At 57.7% G+C, this 26239-nt stretch overlaps 2 protein-coding genes across 13 annotated transcripts in view; both read right to left on the bottom strand.

The window, feature by feature from the left end:
* Positions 1-1129: 1129 nt before the first annotated feature.
* On the bottom strand, positions 1130-4698 carry FADD (Fas associated via death domain). The gene is made up of 2 exons (XM_037011574.2): positions 4405-4698; positions 1130-2058 (listed from the first exon to the last, which is right to left on the bottom strand). The coding sequence occupies exons 1-2, from the start codon at positions 4688-4690 to the stop codon at positions 1757-1759; spliced, it is 588 nt and encodes a 195-aa protein (XP_036867469.1). The 5' UTR covers positions 4691-4698; the 3' UTR covers positions 1130-1756.
* A 6811-nt stretch (positions 4699-11509) lies between these two features.
* The window catches only part of ANO1 (anoctamin 1), a 155512-nt gene continuing 140782 nt past the window's right edge, over positions 11510-26239 (bottom strand). For 11 of the 12 annotated variants that reach the window (XM_037011412.2, XM_037011416.2, XM_073217266.1 and 8 more), the window contains 5 exons: positions 25707-25859; positions 20363-20415; positions 18298-18482; positions 14350-14455; positions 11510-13181 (listed from right to left, as the gene is read on the bottom strand). In XM_037011412.2, coding sequence (XP_036867307.2) covers positions 12939-13181; positions 14350-14455; positions 18298-18482; positions 20363-20415; positions 25707-25859 — 740 coding nt within the window. In that variant the 3' untranslated portion in view covers positions 11510-12938. Of the gene's footprint in view, positions 13182-13201; positions 13447-14349; positions 14456-18297; positions 18483-20362; positions 20416-25706; positions 25860-26239 lie in introns of those variants that run through there. The other variant, XM_073217271.1, reaches the window with a different exon arrangement.

The raw sequence follows: 26239 nt of genomic DNA, 5'->3' as shown, positions 1-26239 counted from the left end.
CAGGCGGATGTCCTGGGATGTCAGGGCTCGGGGCAGACCGAGCCCCACCACGTGCGGAACTGAGTGCCAGCCACAGCGGTAAGCCGGACCAGAGACGGGCACCCAGCTGGTGCAACATGTGGTCTCAGGCCATGGAAATTCCGGATGCAGTGACACAGAAACCACATTACTGAAACCTCTGTCACAATACCTGGTGTGATTGAGGGTTGGGGAGCCCTCCAGGTGTGACCAGCACTCAGGGGCACAGAGCAGGTATCAGAGCGTTTGGCATTTTCACATTTTGGCAGCTCATGTCGCAAAGCAGAAGGCAATGGCAGAATCTTTGCAATCTGCCTCTCCAGGAATATGGGCACAATTTCCAGAAAGCCTATTTCCTAAAGCCACTGATAGCAAAGCCCCATGCTGACTGGTGGTGACAGCCCGTCTGCTGCCCCGACCTGAGGCCAGAAGAGGCAGGAGCCGCTGGCAAGCATGGTGTAGAGCACGCGACACAGGGCCAGGCCCCACATGTGGCCAGTGCTGGTTCAGCTCCGTGGCAGTGCCTCGGGCCTGCAATGGATTGTCAATACCTATGTTGCTGGCTAGGCTTTCCAGGTCAGAGAGCAAGGCCACTTCTGGCTGGTTTACTGCTATGACCCCAGCTCCTAGCAGTGCCTGGTATCAGGAAGTATTTGCTGAAGGTGACGAGGGGCTCTGAGACCAGGTCCACAGCTCAGGGGGACAGTGCTGTTAGGATCTCAGCAAGCCAAGGTCAAAGCAGCAGAGCATGACATCATATTTGGCTTTCCCAAGGTCACAACTGAAGGGCCCAATAAGGGATGGCCACTTGGCTCTCTGCTGCCTCTTGGAGGCAGGCAGGGCCCAAAGCTGGCAACAGCTGCCCTCTGTGGGCCAGTGTGCCGAGGGCAGACAGTGCCCTCGACAGTCGGTCATGGACTGGTGAAATGCAGCCCCCCCACTCACAGGCAGAGCCCACAATACGCCGCAAGGCTCACCATACTGAAATACGGAACTAGGCCGAGACGCAGACTGCAGAGCATGTGAAGTGATGTGACTCTTGGCAGGAATGGAAAATCCTTTGTAAAAGGGAGGTTTTCACCACAAAAGCACTTGCTTTTAGGAGGCTACCTTAGAGGCAGAGATTACTTCTTATAATTACAGGATCCAGCTTCCTCAACAAATCTGTTATCAGGAAGAGTGATTTTGATACAAAATAGTAACAATCTGTGAAATCACAGGAATCCCAACACTTTCAAGAACTAACGTGCGTACAGCACAGCTGGTGTGCCAGTGGGGTTGGCGCCTGCGCACACCGAGTCTCCAGACGCCTGGGTCTCCGCCCTTCTAGTTCCCACGCCCCCTGCTCGAGGCCGTGTCTACACGCATGGCCTCAAAGCCACCAGCCAAGTGTGGGGGCAGCAGAGCCGCTGTGGATCCTGCAGCCAGACTGCTGGTCCCACCCCAGCTCCCCAGCTGCTGACCTTCCTCCAGCTCTGTGCCTCTGTGCTCATTCCCTCACCTGCCAACAATAAAGGTAACAACCGGTGATTTTTACAGCCCTTCAAGTGCTGGGCATGATTCCAAACCCTTCAGGAGTCTCCCTCATGGGATCAAGAGGAGTCAGTGAAGGATGTGAAGAGCGTCCAAAGCCCTGCCTGGCACGGAGTAAGTGGTCAGTGAGCGCTGGGCCCCTCAGAATCCTTGGCCCCCCGAGGAGCAGCTCGTTATCCCAAGGCAGGTGCGCCTGAGCCCCACATCAGGGACATGGCGCCAGGTCCTGGTTCTGGAGGTCCCGGGCCTGCTGGTCCTCCTCGATGAGGTCTGCCACCAGATTCAGCCGGCAGGCCCTGAGTGCCGCCACCAGGTGGGACACGGCAGCGTCCTCTTTCCCAGCGTTCTTCCAGACTCTCAGAGACTCCCTCACCTGCTCCGTCAGGTTGCGGGGGTATTTCTCCTCGATGGCATCGATCTTGGCATCGGACACTTTCAGCTGGCGAGCCAGTCTTCTCCAGTCCTTCCCCACGTTATCACATATGATGTCAAAAGCCGCACGCAGATCTGGGGAGGGAAAGAACGAAATGACTCCCAGGGGTTTGGGGGGCTCTTTAGAAGGGTGACCTCACACTCCCTGGAGGGCTTCTCCTGCTGATCCAAGTGCTGGGCACACAAGGTCTTCTCACAGGGGCTCATGCCACTCAGCAGCAGAAGGGCTGGGGGAGGTCACAGAAAACCCAACAAGGGCCTCTACTGTTGTCCTGGCCAACCCCAACTCCGCCCCAAAACACTACCCACATGTGCAGCCTGCTGCAGACGAGCTGGCAGGTGCAGGCTATAGGGGACCTACCTTCTCAGGACAGGAGAGACTGAGGGGGCGGCTGGGAGTCAGAAGGAAGGAGATGGGGCGGTCCCCATCCCACCCTGCAGAGGGGTGAATGCTGGTCCCTGAGAAGAATGTCCCCATCAAACCCTGGGGCTGTCAAGGCTAACCCATCTGGAAAAGGGCCTCTGCAGCTGTTGCTGGGGATCCTGAGACGAGGACATCATCCTGGACCACCCACAAGGGCCAGTCCAGTGACAGATGCCCCTTACAGAGGCGGCGGCCACGTGAGGCAGCCATGCGAGGGACGTGGCTGCAAGCCCAAGAACACACGGAACCCCTAGGAGCTGCAGAGGCAGGAAGGAGCCTGGCCTGAGCCTCCAGATGGGTGGGGCTCTGCCAACACCCTCATCTCAGACTTCTGACTCCAGAATGCTGAGAGAATAAATTTTTGTTGCGTTTAGCCACCAAAGTTGTGATAATTTGTATGGCAGCCCAAGGACACTACCACACACAATTCTTTCTTTGGACGCTGCCCGGATTGATCACCATCCTTCGGTGCCTGGCTACCATATCCTCATCTGCTGGCCATATCCTCACTGGGCATCAAGCTGGGCGCTACAACCATAAAAGCTTGAAAAGCCATCACGCTGGACACTACAGACCATAAAAACCTGTTTCTGGAACAGGGGGAAAGGAGAAGGACAACGTTCTATTGGCGGGCTCCTGCAGCCCCAATAGCACGGTGCTACAACGACCATTTGTACAGATGAGGCAACTAAGGCACAGGGAAGGCAGGTGATTTTCCTGAGGTCATCCAGCTGGACACTGGCAGAGCCAGGATGCAAAACCCTGACAAGTCTGGTGCCAAAGTTCACTCTTCACCATAATGTGAAATGGCCTCTGTAAGTGATACACGACAGCCTCTTACCAATGCTGTTAACCTGTGTACTGTCCTCCAACATAGCTCCGTCAACAAAAACAAACACACAGGGACATATATGTAGAAACCTCAAATGTTATTACCTACACTTTGTGGACTGTATCCTATCTGCATTCTCTGCCCAAATTGAATATCCTTAAAAGCATAATTTTCCTAAGTCCCAATTTGTGTGTCCAGCTCCACGTGTGTACGTGTGCACACACACACACACACATATATGTATACATATGTATGAAACCTGAATTTGCCTGCTTGTAGGCAGAGCTGCGCAGCTTGCCAGGAAGCACCCACCAGTCCTCATGCAACGATACCACGTTGTCATGTTTGTATCCGTTTTGGTTCAGTGACTGAATGCCCGATTCCAGGTCATGGCTTCAAGCCTGTGAGGGGTGTCCCTCAAGCCCCCCAACACAGGCACAAAGATGGAGCTGAGAAACTGCTTCACCCGGGTTCTCATTTTTACTCCTGGAGCCTCTGCAAGTCACAGGTGAGGGTGGAGAGGGGCTGCCCGGGAGGGTAGGAAGTCACAAGAGCGACCTGATCAGAGACAGTGTGGCGACTGAGCCCACCCCCCAACAGGCCACTCTGGGGGCGCAGTCCTGGCTCGGTCGGTCACCGCCTTGCGCCTCGGGCAAGTCACTTAGCATCGCTGTCCACAGCCCTCTCACTGGGAACACAGTATCTGACCGACCCGGTTATCGTGCAAATAACGTGAAGTGCTCAGGCTAGTGGCCGGCACACTGCCAGTGCGCGTGGGAATTATTGTTAGTGTTATTCTCGTTCAGCCGAAGGGCATTGGCGCGACGTCCACAGGCAGAAGGGAAAGGAGCGCAGCAGCACCGCTTACCTAACTCCTGCCCCGCTTTCCCCACCCAAGGAGGGCGGCAACGCCCTTTCCTTCCGAGGAATTTCTCGTTTAGCTGGAGCAACGGGGTGACAGAGGGAAATCCGGGGGTGGCGGCGGCGGGTCCGTGCTTTGCCACCCAAGCCACCCTCGCCAGTCCGGGTTCTCGCACCTGCGCGTGGGCAGGCCCCGTGTCCCGGCGCGCGTGGTGCAAACCCACGCAAAGCAAGCCCGGCAAAGACGCGGCGCCCGGCGGGCTCAGCGGGACAAACCGCCGCTGCCCCCCCCGCCCCCGCCCACCTCGCTCCTGCGGCGCGGCCCCGTGCGCCGCGCCCGCCTCGAAGTCGTCCAGCCGCCGCAGCAGGTCCTGGCGCCGCAGGGAGGCGAGCAGGTCGCGCAGCAGAACGGTGCACTCGGGCCCCAGCTCGTTCTGCTCGAGCAGCACGGAGAAGAGGTCGAGGCCGCTCTGCACGCGCTCCATCTTCCTCTTGCCAACGCGGCCCTGGCACAGGAACTTGAGCTCCGTGACTTCGTTGCTCGACAGGCCGGCCGACACCGAGTGCAGCAGGACCAAGAACGGGTCCATGGCGGCGGCCGGGGCGCCCCCGGAAGTCGCCTCCGCGTCCGCTCGCCCGACGTGTCGCGAGAGCTCCGGGGCCCGCGCATGCGCCACAAGCCCGAGGGGGGCCGTTTCTGCCTCTGCGCCTGCGCCCTGCGGGCCTTCCAGCGGCGGGTGCGGACCTGGGTCGCGGGGGGGTACCTGCCCCGGGCTCCGGCTGGGAGGGCGGGCCTGCGTTTCCCCAGGAGTGTGTCGATAATAAATGCATCTGTTTGTTACCATGTGCGGAAACGCGTCCTTTCGTGCACCCGGGTCATCTCTGTGCAGGAAAGACTGGAGCTTATTTAGGTTTTAATGTTTAATATTTGATTTCAACATTGTAGTAATTAATGCTTTTGAATGCTTTTTTTGGAGTTTGTTGAGCGCGTGTTGTGTGCCACGCAGTAGGTGCTGGGGACATATTCGGGGACAAAGTGCGGAAGACCGGGCCTGCGCGGAGCTTAGGCCATAAGTACACAAATTCATGTAATAGATGAGAAGGTCGAGCAGGGTAGCGGAAGAAGGGAGCCGAGCAAAGAGGTGAGGGCGTGGAGACCGCGGTCTCCAGGGGGCTGGCCAAGGCCCGCCTCATGGTGCAGATGCAGGTGCAGCGACAGGTGCAAAGCCAGGTGTGTAGGTGTTGGGGGATGGAGGGGGGGGCGTGCGTAGGGGCAGAGCGCTGGGCAGCCCAGGAAGAGCAAAAGCACAGAGGAAAGCTGAGGCTCCAGGAGCAGCGGGGGTGCCCGCCTGCCTGAGCAGAGTGGGGAGCAGAGGATGGGCATGGAGGCAGGGCTGGGGGGAGGGGAGCAGATTAGGGGCCTCACCTGGCCTGTGAGGGCCCAGCTTTACTGCCCCTGAGATGTGTGAGCAGAGTGGAACCATCCGAATTACCTTAAAATCTACTTGAGAGAATTCACACCCAGTACACCTCACCCTTTTAAAAGTGTACAATTCAGTGGTTTCAGTATGTTTATAACGTTGCGCAACCCTCAGCATTAGCTAATTCTCGAATATTCTCATCACCCCACGTAGAAACCGCGTGCCCAATTGCAGCTCCTTCTCCCACCCCAAGCCCCTGGCAACCACTAGTTTTCCTTCTGTCTCTTTGGATTTGACCTCTTTGCACGTTTCGCGCGAGTGGAACCATGCTCTGTGTGGCCTTTGGTGCCTGGTTTCTTTCACTGAGCAAAGTGTTTTCAGGGTTCATCCATGTTGTGGCATGTGCCAGTGCCCCACTACTTTTTAGGGGCCAATAGTATCACAGTCTATGCATGGACCACATTTGTGAGCCCAGTCATCAGCTGATGGCATATGGGTTGTTTCCAGCGCTAGAAAACAAAATTCACCTAAGGCACTTTGAGGATCTAATTGGCTTTATTCGCCCATTCATGAATTGGGTGGCATCCCAGCTAGCAAGTAGAAAGGAGCTCTGAGGTGCTGTACAAAATGGAAGGCTTTTATAGACAAAAGGGGCGGAAAAGGAAGTTTTCTAACAAGGAGTGGATTGTTTTGGGCAAGGTCACCTTTCTCTGGGGGAAGGGCAGACAGGCTCACTAGTGCTGACCAGGTAATCCCAGGTTGACTGCTTAAAGGTTACATTCCTGGGAGAGGCTGGAGCTACAGTTAAGTCTTGGTTTGCCTTGGTGGGAAAGTGACTCCATTTGGGGCCTGTTGTTCCTTTTTTAACACCACCTTTTGGCCAATATGAACAATGCTGCTATGAATTTCAGATTATATTTGTAAAGGACTCCTCTGCCACCCAGTAAAAGCCACAGTAATCCTGAGCGTATGTGGAGTGAGTGCAGTGGAGGAGTGAGAAGGGGGGCCTTCTTTTGATTGCGGGGTGTATGTGTGCACAGAGAAATTGAGGATACTTCTAAGGTTTGAGGGGTGGCACAGCTATTGACCCAGGGAGGGTGTGGGTGGGGTAGCTTTGAGGAAGACCTATCAGAGACATTGACTGGACAGTGGGATGTCCAGGACGAGGGTCTGGGAAAGAGATCTGGGCAGGAGGTGTGAATTTGGGAATACTCCGTACTCCGTAGAGGGATGGTGTTTGTGGCAGTTAATTTTACACGTCAATTTCACTACCCCATCTCCAGCAAAACATTATTTCCCGGTGTGTCTGGGAGGGTGTTCCTGGAGGAGTCTGACTCAGTGGACTGAGTAAAGCAGGTGGGCCCCCAGGGTGGGACGGCAGCCGACAGGACACCAGGCGGAGGAAGGAAGGATTCGCGCTCTCTGCTCGAGCACCACTGGCTGCCCAATTCCTTCAGACTCAGATTGAACCACACCACCGGCTTTCCGAGCAGACGGCCTGTTTGGGGCCTCTTGGTCTTCATAACCAGCTGTAAGGGCCGTGTGGAGGGGCCCCTGTGAGTGGGAAGGAGCCAGAGAGGATTCAGCCACGCTTCTGCCGCCGGGCCTCGCTGCAGTTTCTCTGTCTCTTGCAGGTGACCTCTGCTGACTTACCACACTCTTTGCTTCCTACTCTGTTTTTAGCTTGTCTCTCCTGCCAGAATGTGAGTGCTTTGAGGGCAGGGGTTCCAAGCACCCAGAACACTGCCTGGCACTTAATAGGTGCTCACAGAGGACTTTGGGATGAATGAATCTTTTATAAGGCCCAGTTAACTTGAGTCTCCCTTAGCACAATGTACGTGTGACTGACCCCCTACCTAGCGGTTTGTGGCTTGTCTCTTCATCCTCTTTACATATTCAGAGCAAAGGTTTTAACTTTTGATGAGACCACATTTATCAAAATTTCCTTTTATGGCTTGTGCTTTTGGCCTCAAGTCTAAGATCTCTGCCAAACCCTGGGTCCCAAAGATTTTTTCCCATTTTTTATCCCTAATGGTTTTATAGTTCACATTTCAGTCTGTGATCCATTGGGGCTAACTTTTGTACCGGGTGTGATCGGGGGGTATCTCTGTTGGCCTGCAGGCGTCCAAGCACTCCTGTTTGCTGAAGAAGCTCTCTCCCTGGATCACTTTTGTGCCTTCATGAGAGATGCTTTGAGCATATTTCATCTATTTCTGGGTTCCCTGTTCTGTTCACCTGTGTTTCTATCCTTCCACCAAGGCTGCCCTTTCTTGGTGCTATCAATAACCCTTAATTTTTTGTACAGTCACTCATCCAACTTTATTCTACTTTTTCAAGACTTTTAGCTATTCTAGGGTCTGTGCATTTCCACATCAATTTAAAAATAAGCTTGTTTATATCACAGGATAGCTTGCTGGGATTTTGACAGGAATTGCACCCAGCCAGCATTTAAATCCCCTCCTGCCGATTGGGGGGCATGAGGAGCCCAACTTGGCCGGATGACAGTCTGACTTCCAGTTCGGTGGGGTCATGGGGTCCCCTGGTGGGAGCATTCCTCCCTCTGCGGCTCAGGCCTTCATGGCCGCAGAGCCTGCGGTCTGGGGGCAGGAAGCAAACATTTCGCTAGTGGGTCACCAGGGGCAAATCGTGGGGCCACTGCCACTTCCACCCCTTGGTTCCTGGACCCGTGAATCCCGGCCGAGGGAGAAGCAGCCCCGTGTATGGGACGTAGTAGCAGAATAAGATGTCCATGTGAACAGGTTAGTTTGCACAGCAGGAATGACTTTGTAGATGTGATGATTCAGGGCTGAGAGATGGGGATATTCTCCTGGATGGTCTTGGGGACGCGGTCTAACGTGAGCCCCATAAACGGAGAGCCTGAGGCCAGCAGTGGCAGACGGGCCCACCATTGCTGGCTTGACGGTGGCAGAAGGAGTCCAGCCCCGCAGACACCGATTTAGCCCGGTGAGCCCTGTGTCATATGTCTGACCTGCGGAGCTGTAAAGTAATAATGTGTCGTTCTGGGCCACGAAGTTTGGGGTGATTTGCCACAGCAACAGAGAACACACTGGCCGTCCGCGGGGCCTCTTCCTTCCCTGTGCGCAGCTCCCAGGGGCAGCCAGCAGAGGGCAGCCGCCGCCACCGAGCCGGGCCAGGCCGACCCACCTCCGGCCGGAGTCCCTGCAGAAGGTCGGGGTCTGCTGGAGGCAGGTGGGCTTGTTACAGGGGCTGGGGCTTCTGAGGGGCTGTGACGCTGTTTCCGAGTCCCAGCTACAGAGGTGAGCGTGGTTTGTGGAAGTTGGTGGCCCGCTTAAGATACATGCAGTTTTTTGTATGTTTTACTTCATTTAAAATGTGAGGGTAGGGAGAGTGAAGAGGGACAGAGGCGGGCTGGGGAAGGGCACAGACAGGGAGGCTGGAGCAGGTAAGCAGGTGGCTTGGCAGAGCCGAGAGACCAGACCTCAGTACCTCCACGGCCGCCTCTCCCAGGAGCAGCGCCGGCAGCGGCCTGCAGCCCAGCCGAGGGTCAGGCCCGGAGGCCCGGGTGGGTCTCAGTCGGCGTGTCCAGGCCCCGCAGCATCTCTGCCAGAGGCGAGGGGGTGAGCATCTGTGGCCCAGAAAGCTTACCTTCCGCATACCCCTCGCCTCCTCCCCTGACACCCCCCCCAGACCGGCTCCAAGACCCACCCGGCTCACAGGCAGGAAGTCCCAGCTGTCAGTCTGTCGGACACCCACCCATCCTCCATCCAGCCATCCGTTTGTCTGTCCATCCATGCAAACATCCACCCCTCACTCACTCACTCAGTGAGCCCTTCCTGGTCTGTTTTCTGGCAAGTGTCAACCCTTCTGTTTTGCTGCGGCTCTCACAAAACACGGACAGGAGAATGCGTGTTGCTTGAGTGTGGGCACGCGCACCACCTGTGCTGGGGGTCACTCATGGGGGCACGTGAATGGCTCCTGGGGACCGCAGATGATGCGTGTGGGGTCAGGGGTGTGGGTGCCCTGAGGCGGGAGCTCTGAGTGCAGCCTTGGGGTGGGGACAGCCCTGTCCCAGGCGCACACCTTGGTCAAGCTCTGTTCCAGGGAACCCCACGGCCGGTCCTGGCTCCCACAGTGAACTGGCCTGAGGATTGTCTAGAAAGGCCAGTGACTCTGGGAGGCACTGCCCCAGCTGCCCACTTAGCCAGTGGGTCGTCCCACTTGGGAGGGTGGGGAAGGGGCTGAGCCGGGCTGGAGAGCACATGCAATGGCTGGAGCAGAGTGGCCGCCATGGGCTCCAGTCACATGTGAGAATGTGACATGGTGAAAAATATGGTAGGGTTTTTCAAGAAAACATGCAAATTGGATTTTTATGTGAATTTACCTGGCTTCTATTAAGGCAACTTAAAAAAATCAACAGCGACCCTACTAGATGGAGGTTGCTTTTGGCCGGATGCAGCTCACAGCAGCTTCCACCTTCGGCAGAGCAGTGGGGTTCCCACACCAGATGCTGGCCCGGGAGCCCCACCACCCCAGACCCAGAGCCCTGGCCCCCTCTGGGCCTCACTGTGCATGTGGAGGTGGATGAAATAATGGCACAGGCTGGGCAGTCATCTCCGGGGTCCCTCCAGCCCAGGTCTTTGGGACGTTCCCTGCCGGCTTTCCCTCCAGCAGCCCCGTCCAGACCCTATCACCACTCACCTGCGCCTCTGCAACGCCCTTCTCTCTTGCCACCTAGCGGCTACAATGAGCACCGTCCTTTTTGATGCTGCTGGAACTCAGCCAGCTCACTGTGCCTCAGGGCCTTTGCACTGTCCCACTGCCTGGACCAGCCTGCCTTCCGAGGTTTTATATGCTGGCTCCTTATTGCTCAGGTGTGTAGGTGCCTCCCTGACTGCCTCAGCCTCTCAGTCCTATTCCCAGTTATATTTAATCAGCACCTCTTCTCCCTCTGAAACTATCTGGTTCTGGGGTTCATTTTCTCTGAACCCCATCAGACACAGTTGAGTGTCTGATGCCCTCTGCAGGGAGGCTTCCCCCGAGGGAGGGCCGTGTCTGCTTTGTTCCCTGCTGTCCGCCCCAGCGCTCCATGAACGAGTATCCGTGAGCTCCGGGTGCCAGTCTCGGCATAGGAGCCCTGTGATCCAGGGAAGTCACTTCCCCGCTTGGAGACTGTTTCCTCACCTGTCAAATGGGGCTAAAGATTCCACTGGGTGCCCTCACTGGCCCCGGGGGCCCACGGGGCAGGGGTTGCTGGGTGCTGCCCTCATTAGGGACTAAGGAAGTGGTTCCGAAGCTTTAGGACGCTGTCCTGACTGCAGGGTAACTGCACATCGTGAGCTTGTGGGTGGCTAAGGTTTCCTGGGGGCCTCAGGGACACGAGCACTGGTGGGTGCCTAAGGCTCTTGTCCTGGAGGTGTGCTGGAGGCCTCGCTGGGGGTGGCTGCTAAGGACCATCTGCCTGCCGGGGCTGCGCAGCTATGCAGACATGGGGGAAGAAAATCTCTTTCATGAAATGATGGTGGTTATAGGTGGTGGTTGAGGAAAAAAGGTCTCCACTTGCCCAGAGGAAAACACTGGCGACCCTCGGTTGGTCTCCAAAAGGCGTGGGGGAAACTTTAGAACCCTAAAATCCTAAATCCCACTCTGTTGGGTTGGCAGGACCAGGGGTTGGGACTTGGGGATCGTGGAAGAGGCTGCTGGGATGGTGTGACCCCAACTCCCGCCCCAACACACATACGTGTTCACACAGGCACATGCAAACACACACATGCACATGTGCCCATAGACATGCACACGTGTGCACACTCAGACACAGCACATGCAAACGCACACACGCATGCCCACACATACTCACGGGGAGGTGAAGTCCCCGGAGATTCCAGAACAATCTCGTGTCTGGCACCAGAAGAAACAGATGCCTCTAACCCCTCCCGAATCTGCAGCTCGACCGCAGGGCTGCGGGGACAGCCTCTCGTTTCCTGGAGCGAAGGTCACACGGACAGCATGTAAGTGAAGAAAGCAGTTGTATATTCAAATTTATTTAGATGAATGTTCAGCCATGGCCTCCTGTGGATCTGTGTACATTCAGTTTTTTAAAAAACGGTTTCCATAAAAGGATTTTTGGTAATCACCTAACTTTTAATATGGTATTTATATACAAAAAAACCCATTTCAAACTACTTACTGTACAAGAGAAAGTAGAAGCATCAGATTGCATGATTTTAGAAAATAATGAAAATCTATGACACCTGTGGGCTTCAACCATAGCCGGCAGCTTATGGGAATGTCGACAGTACGCCAACCACGTGTCCCAGACAAGCACGTTTATGCCCCCTTCCCTCCCTTCAGTGAAACGTTTGTTTCTCGTGGTGCCTAAGAAATTTCAGATAACTGGTTAGTGTAATTGTTGCACATTTAGATGGCTCATATCTATGAGACTTGTTTTTACAAGCCTTGAAAATGATAGTAACATTCCTGTAAGTAAAAATATAGAGAAGTGTTACCAAAATAGAAGCCTTTATTCATAAAAATCTTTGGTAGTAACAGTATTTTAAATTCCTCTCAATGATATTTGGTTAACTAATAAAATAAACTCCTTCCACCTTCGAGCCACAGGAAAAAAAACCCTTAAGTCCACCATAGAATTGATTTTCTTAAAAAACCCAATAAATATTCTAAAGCTGTGAATGTTCCCCCTGATGCCTTAGGATTTCTTAAAACCCTTAAGGCATCTTTAGAAGTGCCAGTGAGGTCATCCCCCTGCTCCTTTTCCGGTCAGCCTGGTCTTGTTCCACCAGGGCGGCCGATAATGCTGAGGGCAGCTCACTGCGGTGGGGCGGCGTGCAGGGGCGGGGGGTCCCGACCGCACGGACCACCTGCTCCCACCCCCCTGGGAGACAGGCTGGGGCACCGCTCTTTCTGCCCAGACTGCCTGTGTTTCTGAACTCCAGGAAGGACAGGATGGTGAGAGCCTTCTCCCTTTTCTGACGTGGAGGCAGGCAACCCCTCCTGGGCCCGGTATCCCCGCGGCCCTCTCCTTACGTGGCCCTCTGTCCTCCCTCAGGTGGCGCACCAGCTTTAGCCCCACGCCCTGGAATGCCAGCTCACATCTCTCGTAGGCATCAGGAGGATCGATCACAGAGGACGATTTCTGGTGGCCTCTGCTCGCCTCCCGCTGCAAAGGACCCCGAGGTTTCCAAGAACAGTCTCTGCAAACAGAGCGCCCGCGTTCACCGAGTCACCATCCTACCCCAAATACCAAAGATACAAAAGTTCCCTGCATAATGGTTTTGTGCAAAAATAAAGGAAGAGAAAACAGAACAAAGACAGAAAGACGTTCTCCTATAGGAAGGCGGTCTTCTGGAGCCACTGGGTCTCGGGGGGCAGGAAGCCACCCGCCGGGAAAGGGTGCCCACCAGTCGGGGTGCCGGGGCAGCTACAGGGCGCCCCCGGGGCACTCAGGGCTGCCCAGGCGGGCTTCGGGCTTGTGGCTGTTGCACGGCCCGTCGCCGCTGCGGTCCTTGTCCATCCACGTGTCCAGCAGCTGCTGCTTGCCCTGCTCCTCCCTCATGAACAGCTCCACCATGAGCACCTTCTCCTTGTGCACCTGATGGCTGATGTCCTTGGGGATGTCCGGAATGACCCAGTCCACAAAGTCGCTCATGAACATGACCAGGTTCTGGAAGGAGAGTCAGCGTGGGGGTGGGAGGGAGGACACGGGAGACGCCCCCGCCTCCACACACCCTGGAGGGCCTCACCGTCTCGGCCCTGCCCACGGCCTCAGACAAACCCCTTGAGCTCCAGGCCTCAGTTTGCCAGGAAATAAAGGAGGCAGGTCAGCAGCCAGCAGGCCTCTGGAAACGCTTGCTGACGTTCTTGAAAGAATCTGAGCCCGGTAAATAGGAGAGGTCTCTGGCTGACACTGAATCCCTTGGCTGGGAGACCTGAGAAATGGCCCGACTGGTCACCCATTGTCAAACGGAACAAGTATTAAGGCTTTAAGGAAAATAGTTAAAATAGAAATAGCACAAAAACAGACAGAACTTGGTCTCTGATGATTCCACAGGCCCTTCTGCAGTTTTGCAAGGTCTCCCAGGATTGCCCTGGACATTTGCCCCCTCCCTGGAGACATTTATGGAATGCAAATGGTCGGCTTTCATAGAAAACAGAGATCATTTTGTTCTTAAACTTCTGTTCAGTCACTGTTCGTCGCAACGTCTGGCTGAGTCAGCTACCTTATGGACGTACTGATGCTCCCACACCACCTTTCCTGGTTGGGCTCCTGGCCCCCAAGCTGTGGCTGACACAGCAGTTGCCTCTCCGGGGAACCGCTCCCTTCTGTCTCCCTCTTCCAAGCCACTGGGAGCCACTCTGGCCTGAGTTAGCCCACCACTGTCCCCAGAGACTGGACCCCAGGCTGGGTCCCCTGCCTTCCCGCTGGGGCCTGGAGTCAGCATGCAGAGCCCACTCCCCTCCTGTCTGTACTGGCCCTGTCCACCGGGGGGCATCTGTGCCGCACAGAGATGGGGAGAGACCCAGAGGGGAGGTCAGGTGGGGTCTCCCCTCTTCCTGGTCTCCTTCAATGAAGACCTTTTAGGTTGATGTCAACCTGCCCTCCCCAAGTGAGTCCAAATCCTCCCTCCACCCGCTTTTCATTCATGAGGTTCTAGGACCTGCCCTCGCACAGGGCTGGGGTGGCCAAGTCCCCTGCTTGGGGGTTCCAGTCAAAGGTCTCTCCAGGTCTGAGACCCAGGTGCCCACCAGCTCCTGACCCTGTTCTGGCCTCTGGGTGCTTCCTCGATGCCCCGATTCCCAAACTTCCCGGACACACATGGGACCCTCCTCACCTGGAAGACAATGACGAAGGCCAACCGGGCGGCCAGGACGGCCCAGAAGTCCTTGGAGATGTCGTACTTGTGTTCTGACCATGGGGGCTCCCGGTAATCTTTGTACCTGCAGAGATGGTGGGAATCAGGGGTCTTCAAGCGGAACTGGGGGCTTCGGCTTGGCGCTGTGGGTGAGAGCAGCCAGGAAAGCTTCAGCCCATCCTGAGCCGCCTCCAGGCAGCCCTCCCTGCGGGCTGAGCCAAGCCCAGCACACACATGGCCAGGGAGTCTCTCTGTGCTGTGGAGAGTGGCCGGGACCCACCGTGGGGCCGGCAGTCCTGGGGGCTTTGTGGGGAACACAGACAGCAGGCGGGGTCCCCACAGGCCGCGCCACAAGCTCACAGAAGTCAGCTGTGTCCAGGGGTTCCAGACTTTTAAAGGTGCTGGAGGCCTTTTTCCAAAAGAAATCTCACTGGTGTAAGCAGGGCCCCCTGGTTGAAATGGGGTGGGATTCCCTAAGCCTGGACCTCCAGCCCCATTGTCCACAAAGCTCCAGGCTGGTTCCACGAAAACCACCTCTCTAGTGTCTCCTGTCTTTGTGGAGAAACTAGTGAAAAAAACCTAAACATTTCCTCAAAGTGGCCCAGGTGGGAGGCTGACATACAGTTGGTGCCGGTGGTGCCTGCCCAGCAACTGCCCCCAGGGGCACCTGCTGCCCACCCTCCCCACTGTGACTTCCTGGCTGCTCCCTCCTTATCTCTGCGCAACATCAGCCCAGCCCTGCCCTGCCCGCAAGTATCAGTTTGAGACGTTGTCCGCTGCTGCCTGCTTGGAGAGACAGCGCCCTGACACCCGCTCCCCCAGGGCCCACCACTGACCCTTGTGCTACGGGACATGATCTTTGTCCCCGACCCCACCAGCGAGAGGGACGGCGTGCTTCAGGGCTCCTGTCCCGTCCTCTTTTCCTCAGAGGCCCTGAGACAGCCAGTCTGCAAGGGCACATGAGGATGAGAACGTGGGGAACTGTCTCTACTTAGGCCCCTCGACCACTCCCTGAATTCAGGGGGTGCCCATGTCCGCCGGGGCTTCTGTGAAATGGGACTCACTGTGCACTGGAAGGGCTCCCCCAAAGCCGGCAGAAAAAGCCTGAGACTGGTGCGGCCCTGCTGGTCACTGGGAAGCTGAGGTCCAGTGGGGAGAACAGGGGAGGAGGCAGCTGGCCCAGTGAGTAGCAGCCCAGCCTGGGCCCTGAGCCAGTGCCCACCTTGCTGTGTGGCTCTGTGTAGTCACTTGGCCTCTCTGGGCCTCGGTCTGATGTCCCCTCACTTGGCCACCTCACAAGGATGGACTAAGAAGCTGCTACATTCCAGGTCCCATTTAATTTGTCAGAGAACATGATGGCCAGGGCACTGCACCCCCAGAGCTTTATTTCTGGAGGAAGCTGGATGGGAGTCCCTGAGGGCCTGTTCAGTGGTCAGCTGCCAGCCTCGAGATAGGATGGGGCTGGGCACACACACTTCAGTGCCTGCTGCTGAGCAACACAGAGGCTGCATGACCCGCTCTCCAGGGGGCACAGGTGGCCTCTGTTCTCCCAGGGCCGGAAGCCACACACCAGTTCCTCCTCTTTTCTGTGCTCAAGGCTAGCCTCAAGGGATGCTGGAAACTGTGTCTGGGTCACCTGGCAAACTCCTGTGCATCCCTCAAAGCCCACTTACAGACCTGTCCCTGTGCCACCTTCCACCTCCTGGGCTGACCTCTGTCAGAGATAACCTCATGTTTTTCTTGCATAGCGCTGTTCTCAGCTGCCACCTCCCATGGGGTGGATAAAAATGCCCTTTCTGGGGGTGGCTGTGGAGATTAAAGGAAACAATGCCTGGTTTTGTGCAAGAATAAACGGTAGCCAGCGGCGATGGAAGCTCCAAGCTCTGCTATGCTGCCTCTCCCACACCTGCCGCCCCAGGCGGGGCTGGGCGCTGCTCTTCCTGCCACCGGTTCCTCTGGGAGGTGGCTTGCCGAGGGTGCGGCTGCGGAGGCGTGGAGTTCGGCACCTGTGGCTTGTGATCACGGCCAGCAGCCGGCAGGGCCTGAGAACCCCAGTCCAGGGCAGCACGGTGGTCTGACCCACAGTCTTCTAAGTCCACCGGGTGAAAGCAGTATGACCCTTAAAAATGGGGTCTTCACCCCATGTGGCCAGGACCCCCTGACTGACTCATGGGACCAGGAAGCTGCTTCCTTAACTGATACCTGGGACCCCACATCCGGTTATTGAAACCAAGACTTGGGCCATAAACATCAACACTGACATTTCTGAGCAGCCTGCTGCCAAAGTGACCATGTACCTCCCCACCTTCAGTATTCTTCTCTGAAATTCACCTTTGGTTAAACAGGTCAAGCCTGGGCGGCATGGAAGGTTCAAACAGCGCGAGGTGGCGGCGCTGCCTGACTAGCTGGGGTCCTGGACCGGAAGCTGGGGCTCGGGTTCAGCCCGCCTGGGGCACAGCCCGCTGAAGGCTGGGGAGGCAGGCATCTCGAGCCCCTCCCCTTGATTGCAGCTCCCCAATGTCTCCCCTCCCCAGCGAGGCCTGCGGCAGATCCATCTGGGCCCTTCCTATGATGTATGTGCCCACATATGCGTACACTGAAGCGTGCAGGATTCTGGACACCAGGAACTGTGCCATGCCACTTGCCCTCTCTGGTTGGCAGACCTGTACCAGGTCCCGGAGCAGCTGCTGTTCCCGCCCTGACACAGAACACACAGGCCCTCTTGTCATTGTCCTTTACTCACGCAGGGCCGGCTGGGAACCCCTGCAGTGCATCAGTCGTGCCTGAGCTGGGCAGGCCCTCCCCCTCTTTCCCGAGGATGGCAGGGTTCAGGGAAGGCTGAGCTCTAGTGCACTGGCTTTGGGGCGCACAGTTCGGCCCCGAGTCTCCCCTGTACCGAGCCTCAGCAGGTCAGAGATGACGTAACTGCCTGGGACGCCACCTCGGCTCTGCTCTCTTCTCCCTGCCTTGCTCCAAAGCCCATGGCGGCCCTCTAATCCCCCCGCCCAGCCAGAATACCATGTGCTCCCAAAAAGGCAGCTGCTGCTTCCCACCACCACGGGACTCCCACCTTCCTCCCACTGCCCCAGGACGGCCCCACCACGTCCACCTTCCCTCCGCTTTTGGCTCCTACCCCCTCCCATTGTGCTTCCGTTCTGGGCTGCACCAAGGCCCCTGAGTGGTAGGCATCATGCCGCCCACTCCCGAGTCCCCAGCCCCAACCCCAGGCTGGCACATGGATGATGCACAGGGAGTGGCCAGGCATCAGCTCTGAGCTCGCGCCCCTGTCCCATCCCCATCTTTCTCGGGGTGCTCCCTGCACATGCCGAGCGTCTGGCTTGCTAGTGGGGCCCTGCAGGTCTGGCTATCTCAGATATGTGTTGCTTTCGCCTGTCCAGTATCTGATACTCCCTGGAGTCACTGCACCTAGTTTTCCTTGGGATCCCAGTTCTCTGGTCATGACCCCACACCCTGCACATGCTTCAGCCTAGCTAATAAGAACACTTCCACCCCTGGTGATGGTGACCCATTTGGGGACGGGTGTGTGCCCCAAGACGGGCCAGTGAGACTCAACCGCAAGACTTCTGCAGGCCACCGGGAAAGAGGCTTGGGCTGCTGAGCAGGGGCTGCTGGGACTCTCTCTGCCTCCAGAAAATGATGCCTGTGCAGAGGAATGCAGTCGGGAGGCAGTGCCGGAGTGGGGCCTGACGGCAAACGGCAGCACCTGCGTCCAGATGCACCTGAAGCCGGGACTTGTTAAAGGCACTCAGAGATCACCCTCTACCCCCACTCTAGGGATCTTTTATTTTCTCGAAGCCAAGGCTGGGCTGTGGAAGCCTTATCTTTGAAAGAATCTTCATTTGAACGGGGGTTTTCCCAGTAACCCACCGGATGTGGCCCTTCCAAGAGATGAGCCGGGAGCAGTACCTGCAGATCTGCACCTCGTAGCCCAGGTCCATGGGGTCGTTGGGGGCTGTGCCGTTCTGGAAGTCGCTGACGTTGAAGGAAGAGAGGGTGTGGTTGACGAAGCCGTGCATGGTTCCATTTTCGCTGTACATGTACAGGTACACCAGGCGAGGGATGAAGTCAGATGTGAAGGAGATCACAAACGCCTGGGCAGGAACAGAGGGTGAGTGAGCCCCAGCGGGGTGGGGGGGACATGCCGCACACGAGCTGGGAGGCGCTGGCCCAGGGCCCGGCCATGTGACACTGCACACGAGTGGGCGACGTGACCGGAACACGGACTGAGACGATGAAGGGTTGGGCGCTGGTCCTGGGAGCCCCTCCAGCAGCCCGAGGGGAGGGCAGGAGGCTGGCAGCAGGACGCCCCGAGCAGAGCAGGGAGACCTGGGAATAAACGCTGCCTCTCACTGCTGTGGCCCTGGGCGGGTCATCTGCCCAGCCTCTCTGTGCCCCTGCTGCCTTCCTGTCAAACTGGGCTCCAGGCCCACCAGCTCCGCGCTGCGCCTCACCTTCCTGGCCTGTTTGAAAGGGGATGAGGTAGGGAGGGGAAAGTGCTTTGGAAACTGGGAAGTGCTGGCTCAGCTTGTCCTGCCCCAGAGCCGTGTCTGGGGGCAGCTGGCATAGTGCTGACGCCAGAGCCTGGGCCCCACGGCCTGGGTAAAGCCCAGCTCTGACTCTCTCTGGATGCACGATGTCGGGCAAGTTGCCTGACCTCTCGGTGCTTAAGATGGGGCAATAACAGACCCCACCCCGAGGAGTGTGTGCATGCAAAGACCTTAGCAGGGCCTGGAACATTCTAGATGCTCAATGAATGTCAGCTGCGTTATCACTGCTGGTTGTTCTCATGGGATGTCCAGTGGGTTTCTAGCAGCTCACAGCACCTATGCTCCAGATGAGCTGCACCTTAAGTTCCCAGCACCAATCCCTGCCCCATCAAAACATGTCTTCCTGCCTCTGGGTCCTGCGTCGGGACGAGGGTGCCACCGTCCACTGTGCGTGCTCTGCTCCTCATCGCCCTGGACCAGGGTTTCAAAGGCCCACCTGGAGCATGTGGGTGGATGGCAGGAGGGCCTGAGGGCTGTCCAAGGGCTCTGAGTCCAAGGGACTGAGTCCCAGGGCCTCGCTGTGACCCTGACCCAGCATCCTGGCCATGCAGGCTGCATGTCTGTTAGGGGAAGCTGCCTGCCTGCGTGCCAAGTATCAGCTTCTGGGGGCTCAGGCTCGGTCAACAGGTAGAGGGGCGAGGGTCACAGGTCCATGGCACTGAGGGTGCTCCGTGGCTGCCTAGGGTTTGCATCCCTGGGATTCAGCCTTGAGCTTTGGAGCACGTGCTGGGACCACCAGACAGACCTAAGCCCAGAGGGGCCCAGGCCCGGCAGTCAGGTGGGCCTCAGTGGGAGGCTGCAGGGGAGGGTGAGGGGCTGACACTCCTAAGCCGCAGGTCCTCAGGCAAGGGAAGCCAGAAGAGGCTGGTGTGGGGGGCAGGAAGGTGAGCATGAGATGCCAGATGTGGGCAGGCGGGAGCCCGGGCTTGGTGGGGGGGGGACGATGTGCTCAGCAAGCTCCGCGTGGGGCAGGCTGGCAGGCTCCCCGCCTTCTCTCCCAAACCTTTAAAGGGCAGGCGTGTATTTTCTATGAAGAGGGACAAGTAACTTCCTAACAAAGAGCAGATGGTTGCTGGTGAGGAATCAGTCTCTGTCCCTGCTACCCTGTCCCTGTCTCTCTCTCTTCATTTCTCTTGTATATTCTCAGGACTCTGGGGACAGAGTGGGCTTAGGAGCCAAGGTGCCATGGTGTGGAGAATTTTGCTCAAGGCTGTAGAAAATGGTCAAAGAGAATTTGCTATTCCCACCCAAAGCTAGCCCCAAACTCGTGATACCACCAAGGGATCGACCCTTCTAAGGAAGAGCCAGTCCTGCTGGCCTGGGGCAGCGCCCAGGCTGCAGGCAGAGGCCCCGCCCAGCTGCCCTGGAAGGGGTGGTCAGCTGGCTGCCCAGGCTTCCATGTGGCAGAGGCCCGAGGCACTTACGTTGATAATGACGGCAAGCTTCCCAACGCCCCTGAGAATGTTGTACCAGATTCCTGGGGGGAGAAGAAAGAAGCGGTTTTAAGACCCCCTTGGCCCTGGCTCTCAGGAAGTCTGGCTAGCAGGCTAGCAGGGCGGTTTGGTCCTTTCCTGGGATGCCGTCAGACGTGCAGCCATGAGGAGGTGCTCCCTGGGGAGGCCGGCTGATGAGGCAGAGCCCAGGGCCTGTGCCAGCCCTCCGCAGCTTCTAAAGGAGGTGCTGAAATACAGCTGATCCCTAAGTGGTTCCGAACAATCTCCTGAGAACCTGTTTATATTACTAATTGGCTTAGACGAAGCCTCTTTTGTAGAGAGACAAAGATTCAATTTGGGTGCAGCTCTTCTTACCCCAGAGAGCCCGTGTAACAGTAACTGGAGACCAGCCCCGAGGCCGTGGCGTCCTAGAACTGTTACGCAGCCCAGCACCAGGATAACCAGGGGCAGGACCCGTGAGCAAGGCCAGGGCCCCTGGCTGGGGCGGGGGCAGCGAGGAGCAAACCGTTTCCTGTCTGGACATCCCCGTGCTTCCATCGCCCTGAGGCTGAGCTGCACCAAAGTACAGGTGGGCAGGGGGGTCACCACAGGGCACCCAGAGAAACGCCTGCCCCCGACTGGCCTCCCCAGCAGAGATGAGAGCTGGCGGGCCGAGGAAGGGTGTGCCTTATCCAAGGGCCCAGAGCAGGCCCTGCTCGCTCGCCAGAGCCTCGGGGCTGCAACTCCTGGAGAGACCCAGGGACCCTGCCCCAGCCCGCCCCACCCCAGCAGCACCCCACTGGTCAGGCACATTCACGGGCAGTTGCTGGGTCAGGAACACAGTCCCAGGTGAACCACCTCTGGGATGGTGATAGCCAGCACTTCTCAGAGGGGGCGGGGAGGACAAAGTTCTGCTGTTATGTCACCAGAGGTTGGGGCCAAGGGGGGAGAGCCACCGGGTGGGCATTTCTGCCCTGGCAGTGAGTGCTGTGGGGCACCACCAAGGTCGTGTGGGGGTGCCTGCCGGTGACCCACAAAGACAAGAATTCAGGCCTGTGGGGCCCAGAACCAGAAGCCGAGGGCTCAGACAGCACGGAGACCCACGTGTGCAGCACCAGAGCCTGCCTCCCCAGCCCTGGCCAGTGACCCTTCCACGAAAGCAGGCCTTCGGTGCCGGGCAGACCCGTTTCTGCTGGCCCACACAGGATGCACTATCGCCTCCCTGCCTGCTGTTGGCAGCCCTGGCAGGCGGGGTCCTCATCCCAGATGAGAAGTCCCTCGCAGTTGCCGGGTGACCCCGCCAGAGCCAGGGCTCCTAGCCAGTTCCTGCTGGCTCAGGTGGCTAGGCCGGCAGCGGGCACATCTGGCACTAGACTCGTGCCCTCCCGTCTTCCCTGAGGAGCGCAGGTGGGGATGGAGGTGAGGGGGAGACGGCCTGGCCAGAGTGCACATCCTTACAAAGTCGCCATCTGTGCGCTTCCTGTGACTGCCCGCGGCCGGGTGTCTTGGGGGCCAGGAGCCCGTCTGCAGCCTCCGGGCTCGGGTGGGAGGCTGTGAACCGTGCATCCTTCATCTCTTGGGGGCCCAGCACGGTGGCTGGCGGGTGGGGCTCGGTGCTGCTGGGTGAATATTTGCTGAGTGACAGCATGAGCCCAGAGAGCCCTTTCTAACCACACTTCACGCCGGACCAGAGGTGGCCAAGCGGAGGCCAGTGGGCCACACTGGGACGCGTGGCTGTTCTGTTGAGCTTACTGCTACTTCAAAGATGCTGACTGGTGTTTGCAAATGAAGCTGATGCATTTTTAAAATCTAGGCTCCTTCTTCTGAGTCTCCACTCCCACCAAGGGCGGACGAGCTCGGCTCTGTGGCCCACAGTGGCGCCCCCTTCAGGCTGGGCTGCACACTGCGTGACCCCTCTTCGTGGCAGTTGGGCCACTTAACACTTCTCAAGCTCAGATCCCTACTAAAGCGGGGAAAGAAAAATTCGGAGAGGGCTGTTTCAAGGAAAACGGGGCAGGCACATTGCTCTGCGGCTGTGGGCCCTTCCGTGGGCGTCCGGCTAGCTCGGTCATGTGGCCGCCTGGAGTCCACGGGATCTGAGACCGGCACGTTAGAGGGTGGGTGAGCGGAGGCAAGCAGTGCCCGGGAGGGGGTGCCACCGAGCCAGCACCCAGAGAAGGCCAGACCTCTGCAGGCCAGGGCAGGGGCTGTGGCCCGCCCAAGTGACAGTCCCAGTGGGCCGAGAGATGACACTTGTAAACGGAAGTGGTGAGCCCTGGAGGTGGGATGGGCCAGCGAGAGATTTCTGGAGCGCAGGACCGAGTCAGTCTCCTGAAGGTCCTGCAACGTGTCTGTTACCACCCCCCCCTGGAATCATGGGGTCTGGTTTAAAAAATGCACAGCCAGGACACTGGCTCCGGCCCAGGGATCACCCTCCCTTGGGGTCTGGACCCTCCCTCTGGGCTGCTTGGCTACACCCTCTGCTGCTCTGACCATCTCCAGGTACAAAGGGCTGAGGCTTTGGGGAAAATTTTTGGGGCTTTATGAGAATCACACAGTGGGGAGATGCCTTTCCTTCGAGGCCCCTCAGCCATTCCAGGGGGCCCTAAGCCCCAATGCCAAGGATGCCAGAGGGTGTTTATCAAGCCTGACCCCAGACAGGGCCCAGGAGCTGAATTTCTCCTGCTGAAGGCTCTGAAGAATGAGTGTGAGAGCACAAAGCATGCTCACCTGGTGTCAAAGGTGAGGGATGGGCAGCTGGAGCCGGGTTCCCAGGCACACAGGGGACGGGGTCCACCCAGTGGCTCGCCATGCCTCCCCCTCCATGGCCATGCAGGGCGATCAAGGTGTCTGCCTTTTGTGGCAGAGCCTCCCCAGCCACCCCTGGTGCCTGGAGTGGGTGCAGGTCATGGGGGCCACTGGGGCCCTCTGTCACCTCGGGGCCCTGCACGGATCACAGGAGGAATACAAAAGCCTCTTCAAGGAAAGGTTACAGGGAAGGAGCCCATAAACAAACCCATGAGAGAAGGGCTGATTATGCCTTCAACCAACCGGACAGGAACCAGGAAGCAAGTAGCTGACCCATAAGGACTGGGGAAATACAAGAAGCTGTGAGCAGAAGAGCCAAAGACGTGCATCCAAGCCTTGCCTGCGGAGGGGCCGATGACGTGCACATGGCCGCAGAGGCCGGCGGCGGCGGTGGCGCCCCCTCTCCCCCGCGTGGGTCTGCTGGTTCAGGATGCCGTCCAGGGTGCTGCCAAGCAGAGGCCGCCCAAGAAGACACGCCCGCTGAGGACTGGCCTGCCTCCTCGGGGCGTCTGAGAATCAGGCCTTTGTCAGGGCAGGGTGATGGGGAGGCCGAGCCCTTTTCCTTACTGCCACTGGGCACAGAGCTCCAGAATCCCCAAGGACTGTCTGGGGGCACCTGGCAAGCTGCCCCACCCCTTCCAGGCCTTGGGTGTGCAGGGAGGGGTGGTGAGTGCCGAGGGTCTCCGTTCACCAGTTCCGGCTCAGCCTCATCTACCACCTGGCCTTGGTCTCCCCATCTGGAAAGTGGGACCGAGGGTTTGCTCAAACTTCCTTATGAGGCTCTCGGGAGGCCCTGACAGCTGAAAACCCCAGGAAGGGTTCAGTCCAGTCCCTGGGGCTCCCCTTGGAGCTGGCGTAATGAGCTTAACCAGAGCTCTGGGTGCAATGTTGCCTTGACCCCGAGAGGGCTTTGCAATTCGGCCCGCGGCCCAGGTCTGGGTTTGGACGGCCCGCCTGCGAGGTGTGGCTTCTTAGATGTTTAAGACTGAAGAGACGGCAGAGAGCCTTTCTGGGAGTGCAGCTGCTCTCCGGGTCCAGCACGTGGCCTCTTGGTCCACGAAGACTGAACCGTTTACTCTCCAGCCCTTCACAGAAGCCACGCTGAGCTCTGATCCAGCATAGCAGCAAACCCCGGCTTCCGCTGGTGTCCCCTGGGGCCTGAGGCCACAGGCCTTCTGGCAGTTGAGGGGTGTGGTGCAAGGGACAAGGGGCTTACTCCGCAGGCCACAGAGGAGGCAGATTCAGGGGCCCTGGGGCCTGGAAGGGACTTCAGGGGGCTCGTTAGCTCAGGGCTTTTAGAACTTTGGAGATCATAAGCAGAATCTTATGAGGACGTCTAGTGGGGAGGGTGCTTCTGAGTCTTGACCGATTGCCTGGGTTGCCGAGAAGGGAGGTGACCAGGGAGGCTACAGTCAAAACGCAGGGCGATGACCTCTCTCCTTGAGCCCCGGCTCCAGTGTCTCTGGAATACCAAGGTTCCCAGCCCTGTTCTGCATGTCTTTCCACTGGAGCCCACGGGGCACATGTGGGGCTGCCGGGTGAGCCAGATGAAACCATTGATTGGTGACCACGATTGAGCTGTGAAAATGGCAATTTCATACGGTCCAACCTACGAGACCGCACCGGGTAAGAGAAGCCGGAGCCCACGGTATCTTGGAGGCCGATAATGGAGACCTGTGGTCCGGCTGCCGTATCAAGGGGCCATGACACCAGAGGCCAAGGCATGGACCAAGGAGCTTCTGGCTGAGGCAGCGCCGCTGACAAGCCAAGGAGAGAATTGGAGGGGATGGGACGCCTCATGCCAAGCTCGGAGGAAGCTCTCTGAGCGCTGCTGAAGCCCCCACATTTCTGCAAGGTCATGTCTGGGCTACGAAGGCCCGCCCTGAAGATGTCCCATCACACCGGGATCCAGTCCTTATTTTGGAAAATGATGAATTACATCTCTAGCATGTGATCTAACCTCTGTTCTAAGAACAGCACAGATGCACTGTTCTGAGGCTGTGTTAAATAAGACATAAAATGAATACATTTTTGTGATTTTTCATCTCATTTCAAGGTAAAAATCCCAATGAAGACTTTGTTTTTACTCTGAACGCTGGGTCCCTGTTCAGCTGATCCCTTTAAGATGGGCAGCGTCCTTGATGAGGGCCAGCGCTGGCTGCGGCACGCGTGAGCTACGGAGCCCTGCCTGCTGGGTCTCCCCATGTCCCTTACTGCTCCCAGACACCAATCTCTGCTTAAATGACTCCAGTTACAGGGAGCTCACTGCCTGGCAAGGAAGTCTGCTCCATTGTTGATTGTTGACACCTCTGACTATTACAAAGTCACCTCTTAGGCTCACCTTCAGTGGGCCGTCCTGCAACTGCACCCTGCCCCCTCCACAGGGACGACGAGCCCCTTCCGACAGGGGCCCACGGGGACGCCGCGCCTGACCCCACTTTGCTGGTGAGGTTCCGGCTTCTGCAGGGCAGGAACCCTCCCCAGACCCATGGCGTGCCTGGAACCTGCTCCCCACAGGGCCACTCACCAATGTCCTTGGCTCTGACAGCCACCGGCCTTCGGAGCTCAGTGACGAACTTTTTGGCATCCAGGCGAATCTCAATGATGTTGTTCAGCAGTGCGAACAGCGGGGCCAGTGGGAAGGACGCCACGAACAAGGTGACAAAGCCGAACTGGATGACTGCAGAGGGAGCAGAGATGGTGGTCAGCAAGTGCCATGCACCCCATCCTGCCACGGTGGGCCCCCCTGGCAGGCTGAGACTCTGGTCCGGCTGGCACCCTGCCTCCGACGTCCTGCACAGAAGACGGGCTCGCCCTTCATGACTATGGGTGACCCTGGGCCAGATGGGGAGGATTCCAAATTTTGCCCTAGACCTCAGTGTTGACTCTTGAATACTGGGTTTGTGCTCCCTTATACGTCTGATGTTATAAGCCACCACTAATGGGGAAAAAGGCCCCGTAGGCATGAAGGCCCAGCCTCAGTCACCCCACGTACTGGCTGGGAAGCCTTGGGTAGGGCCCTTGTGCTTCTGTCAGCTGGAAGTTCCTGGGTGGGGAGCC

The sequence above is a fragment of the Manis javanica genome, chromosome 11 (assembly GCF_040802235.1).
Source record: "Manis javanica isolate MJ-LG chromosome 11, MJ_LKY, whole genome shotgun sequence".
Lineage (NCBI taxonomy): Eukaryota > Metazoa > Chordata > Mammalia > Pholidota > Manidae > Manis > Manis javanica.
The sequence above is the reverse complement of the archived record's forward strand: the minus strand, read 5'-3'. Positions and strand labels throughout refer to the sequence as shown.

Bases quoted from the DNA above. Each gene is read 5' to 3' on its own strand.
- FADD (XM_037011574.2), bottom strand. From the start codon at position 4,690: ATGGACCCGTTCTTGGTCCTGCTGCACTCGGTGTCGGCCGGCCTGTCG. The intron at 2,059-4,404 runs GTGGGCGGGGGC...TTCCCTCCCCAG, and splicing joins GGCCGCGCCGCAGGAGCGAG to ATCTGCGTGCGGCTTTTGAC.